The sequence below is a fragment of the Orbicella faveolata genome, unplaced genomic scaffold (genome assembly GCF_042242905.1).
Source record: "Orbicella faveolata isolate gen_17 unplaced genomic scaffold, um_ofav_v1 contig_3, whole genome shotgun sequence".
NCBI lineage: Eukaryota > Metazoa > Cnidaria > Anthozoa > Scleractinia > Merulinidae > Orbicella > Orbicella faveolata.
The window spans coordinates 9,152,248-9,157,094 of NW_028301558.1; the positions used below are offsets into that span (position 1 = coordinate 9,152,248).

General features: G+C 40.5%; 1 protein-coding gene across 1 annotated transcript; it reads right to left on the minus strand.

Moving 5' to 3' along the window:
- Positions 1 to 1,085: 1,085 nt before the first annotated feature.
- Positions 1,086 to 4,327, minus strand: LOC110067894 (uncharacterized). The gene is made up of 6 exons (XM_089298858.1): positions 3,997 to 4,327; positions 3,749 to 3,858; positions 3,130 to 3,230; positions 2,467 to 2,707; positions 1,709 to 1,841; positions 1,086 to 1,285 (listed from the first exon to the last, which is right to left on the minus strand). The coding sequence occupies exons 1-6, from the start codon at positions 4,147 to 4,149 to the stop codon at positions 1,205 to 1,207; spliced, it is 819 nt and encodes a 272-aa protein (XP_089154984.1). The 5' UTR covers positions 4,150 to 4,327; the 3' UTR covers positions 1,086 to 1,204.
- Between the last annotated feature and the right edge of the window lie 520 nt (positions 4,328 to 4,847).

Consider the following 4,847-nt stretch of genomic DNA (forward strand, 5'->3'; position numbering starts at 1 on the left):
TTGGTGCAATGCCCGGGAACAAAATTTATTTTCAACGTTGTAAAACTAACACTATCGTCGAAAGTGGGGTCTTTAGGAAAGAAATCTTCGTTTTAGTATTGGTAAGTAAAGTGACAAATGTGTGTTGTCCATTGCATGTGTGAGATAATTATTCAAAATTGGAACCGTTTTAATTGATGAAAACATTTAAAAGGCCCAGGTTCGAGTATTCAGTTGTTAGAATCCTCTTTGGAGTAACATGTCAAAGCGAAAAGAGCTCCCGATCAACGCGCTGCATTTCTTGCACAGATGACATGCTGAAAATTTGTTTATTGCAACTCGCGCAAAGCGTTACTTTAAATACGATGGTTAAGTGATACATTTTATCACCTCTCAATTTCAATGCCTTATAGCGTCGGAGTGTGTCCTATTGTTTGTGGAGGCGGAGCTTGGCAAATATTAATATTCTACCCGGGAAATTCAAAAGAGTTTCGCTCTATTGTTCTTCCAGTCTCCGAGGCGAACGAAGGCTGAAAGATCGTTACGAGTGTTCGAAAGTTGGCAGAACGACCACTTCGAAACATTGTTTTCCGTTAAAACTTGGCATAAAGCTTCCTTTAACAACATACATTCAAAGCCGTATGATAACCGTTAAGAAGGGCGCTTTGAAGGAGTAAAATTCTTCCTCCAAATATTTCCTCATATAATATTTTCCCTCAAATGGACCAAATTCAGGAAAAGAAAACGACTAAATCCACTTTTCGTAACATTTCAAAAAATGTCTCCTTTATTCCATCAATGTCTCATCTACAAAAGCCCTATGATAACCACTACGAAACACAAGTATGAAGCACGTAAACTCTAAACAAGTATGCGTAGTCGGCCATTTTCTGGTCATTTTCTTTATTGTTTAACCATCGGCAGCCTAATTAATAATTAAATTTCGCGCGCACTCTACATTTAAGTCCCGGATGTGTCGCGGCATTCTGCGCGATGTTTAGTGTTAGATGTCAATCATTGCCCTGCGAATTTCTCATCCATCATTGAATTAAATGATGTTGCGAAACCGGCCGAATTTTTTTTCGTTTGTCGTTGTTGTTGCCAGTTTGGGTGTTGGATATCTTAAGGCAAAAATCTTCCGAGTATCTAAGATATCGTCTGCAACATGACTAAAAACTGTAACCAGAGAAACCCGAGGAACAGTGCAAGTTTGTGGATATCTAAATTATAAATGATTTTCTTCGATTGCTCCTGGTAGGTGAACCGCATAATTATCCCTGTTGTTGCTGACTTCTTCTTTATCTCTCTAGAACAAGAGAGTGAAAAATGTAAGAATTGTGGTCTAACGGTACAAATGTAAGAAAATCGACTCCTTAAAAACTGGCTTGGGAAAGACATAAGAGAACTGAACGAAGCTTTTCTAAAATTTCAGTGTCGCTTTGTGCCAAAGGGACATTTTTTTTTCTATCGCTGTTGATAATGATTTTAATTCACTGATAAAAACACATGATCAAGGTACATTCTGCGCAAGTAGGAAGCTAATCTTTGAAACTTTATAACACCGCTTTATATTTTAAGAAATAAGACCCTTTTTTTATCAAAAATCTGCTTTAAAGGCGTTTCAAGAGGTTTCTGCTTTTGCTGACTACCATTCAAAAAACGCACGACGAACAAAGCCTCTGGAAGCTTGTAAAGCTGACTTTGTAACTACATTAGTAAGATGCATTACCTTGCACAAATATTTCCCCTTAGTTTGAGACAGGAGGACAATGGTGTCAGACTGGCATTCGTCAGCTCGCGAAGGCAGCATCTCATCCTCAACACACGGATGAACTCTAGATCTGTTCCTATTGAGTTTTTCCCTAAGGAAGAAGGAAAATGGACGATGTAAGCTTGAAGTTTCTCGGTACCTCTTTGCTAAGCCTACACCTGTACATGTATTTTACGAAACCGTTTGATCAAAGAGCTGCCAAGGAAACCGTTCGACTTCCAAAATTACTGGAGCACAACTGGCTTTACTGGAAATTACCTGAAAATTTGCAACGATCATTCACGATTTTCCGACGATCGCCCAAGCTAAGTCCGATTCCACTCGTGCTGCGGCAGGCGAAAACGCTTCTTTTGTTATTGATAAGTGGTCAAGTGCTGAGTAGATTTGCATTTGACGACGAGCTAACCCTCGGCACTACAGCTGCCTAAATTATAAATCAGCGGCTACTTTCAGGAAGTAATAGGTGTACTGGCTTTGATGAAAAATTCGTGCATTTCTGACATTCGATCACACTTGAAATAGTGACAGAAATATAAGATGCAACAGACAATTCTGAGAGCCAAAGTGTTCATAAATTGCCAAATTTGTGAACTTGTGTGATTGGCAAGCTCCATTATAATTGGCTGCTGGAAAGGAATGGTGGCTAGGAAGAGAGTAGGAGAGTTTCCTCTGGTCTGAACTATTTACTTAAAACTGAAGATAAGGGCACATCCTACCGCAAGACTAGAAGTACCACGACAAGTATCAATCCTGCGCCTGCAATTCCGAAAATATAGGGCAGTGGACTTGTGGTCTCTCGCGACGAGGTATGAGTGAGCCGACCGGGGCCTTTGCAACTGCTGCATGGAGTAGTGAAACCATAAACTGGTATCCAGGTGATATTTGCTTGTGTTGTGTTTTCAAGATCTTTCTTGCTCATTTCAAAAACTTCCAGCATTGTTTGAAGAGGAACCATTCCTGAACAAAGGGGAAAGAAGGTTGAGTGAACTGTTAGCAGCTTTCCATAGTTCAACAGATAGTTTGAAATTAAATGAGTCCAGCTGATAAACTTAAGGCCACGAATTCGTAGGAGACTACAGAGGAGTTTATACTCAGTAAATACTTACAAAATAGCACGAGGTCTGAAACACACCATGAAACAAGAAACTACATTTTAATACTGTACTAAACTTTTCATTTGCTACTCCGCACAAATTTCTCAGTTCGTTGTCTAGATAGGTGTCCACCTTTGCTAGAACTGAAGCATTACGAGAAGAAGTCTCAGTTTTTCATTGAAGACGAGAAAAAGCTTGCTAATTAACCTATCAGCAGGGCCTAACAGTAATTTTCAAGAAGGGGCCGTTATTTTAGGTTATGTTGCATCATCAGTTGTTATTTACCGTTCAGCGGTGTTGGTAGTACAGCTGTCACTTTAACGGACACGCCTTGTTCTCTGACGTCATCAATTGCAACATTTACATCCGTAGGACAAAACCAGACACTACGATGAAAATAAAAAAGGAGTTTAAAATTGTCTGTTTTTACCTGGTAAGAGAGGTTTTCAATGGACTTTAAATTGTGTTGTGGTTATTTTGTCTATGCACTTTGTTATCTTGTAAATGGGTTTAAAAAAAAACCAATGTGAAAGAAAACTGTATATTAGAGCAAAAACGTTCCTTTATAACTAATCGGGAGCAAAACGAAAGACAGTTATGAAGTGGCAAGTGCCTTCTGTTCCTTTTTTTTTTCTTTGTATGATTTACCAGCACGAGTACGAAATCCAGTTGAAAACCTTTATTCTTTAAGATTTAAAGAGAGCAGTGTGTGTGTATGATCTTGTGTGTGTATGATGAACTCCCCAATTTGCAATTAAATAGGTACTTGAATCGTGTAACGGGGAATGGTGACACCTACCCGTCACTATTCGCTTAAGGTAGTATCTGATTACCAAAAGCGCTTATCTCCCCTACTCTAGTTTGTTTGTTTCTTATGTGCCATGAACAGTGTAATGTCATTTACCTGAACATTTCTTCCTCCGATAAATCACATGCCTCAGAGATTTCTCGGCATACTGAGTTCAATCGCTCGGCCAGAACATTCTTGATCACTCGTACTACCCAAGGCACCCCCTATGAAATAAATAGTCCAAAGATTTACTGTCAATTATTACAAGCATTTACGTACTGTTTTCTCCATATATTCAGGATAATGATTCTTATCTGATATTGTAAAAATGTCTGTCGACTGGTTGCTCTTTGAGTCCTTACCAATTCCTGATCGCTCTTGGCTGGCTGGAATTGCACCATGATGCCCGGTATGCTGGACGTTTCTTCAGGTTGAGCAGTTGGTGGCGCAGCTACGCCCTCGTTTGTAGCGCAACGCAGCTCAACAGATGAGGTCGACATCAAAGTAGATGCCATTGTCTGTAGACTGGAAATGCTTAGAAACGTCTGACGTTGACGACTTGTTGACGGGGTCAGTTCTTCCTTCGTTTCAGTTGGTTTTGTAATAATCTCTTCATGTGTGGTACAAGGCAACACAATAGTAGATGTTAAAATCAAAGTGGGCACGTCCAGCTGTGAACTCGACGCACTCGAGGGTGAGCTTAGCTGGGACAACGACGTTTGACGTCCAGAAGTTATATAGAGACGTAATGAAGAAAACGTCATCTTGTCCATTTCAGTTGGTTGATCTGTGGGTGCACTTATCCGTGGACTGGGAGCACTTGGTGATGAACTAAGTTGAGACAGGGACGTCGACATTGTCACTCTCGCAGTCTCAATTCGTTCTAATTCTTCTGATTCACTAGAAGTCGTAAGCCGTGATGGAAGCCCATGCAGAGTATTACGAGATACCAGAGAAGATTCGGAAGCACCGCTCACACTCGCAGTCGCCCATGTTGTTGTAAGAACTGGCGCGGTATCCATGGCGACAGAATGTCCAGTACTCGTGGTCATCAGCGCGCTTAAATGAGGAAGTTTATTTCGTGTCACCCCATGGCCAGATACACTGGAAGTCAAAGCCGTACTACTAACTCTGTTTGCAGAGAAGCCAGAAGTCTTGACAGTTCCCTTAGACTGCGATGAAGTGCTTTTTCCTACATTATGAGTTGAAGTAG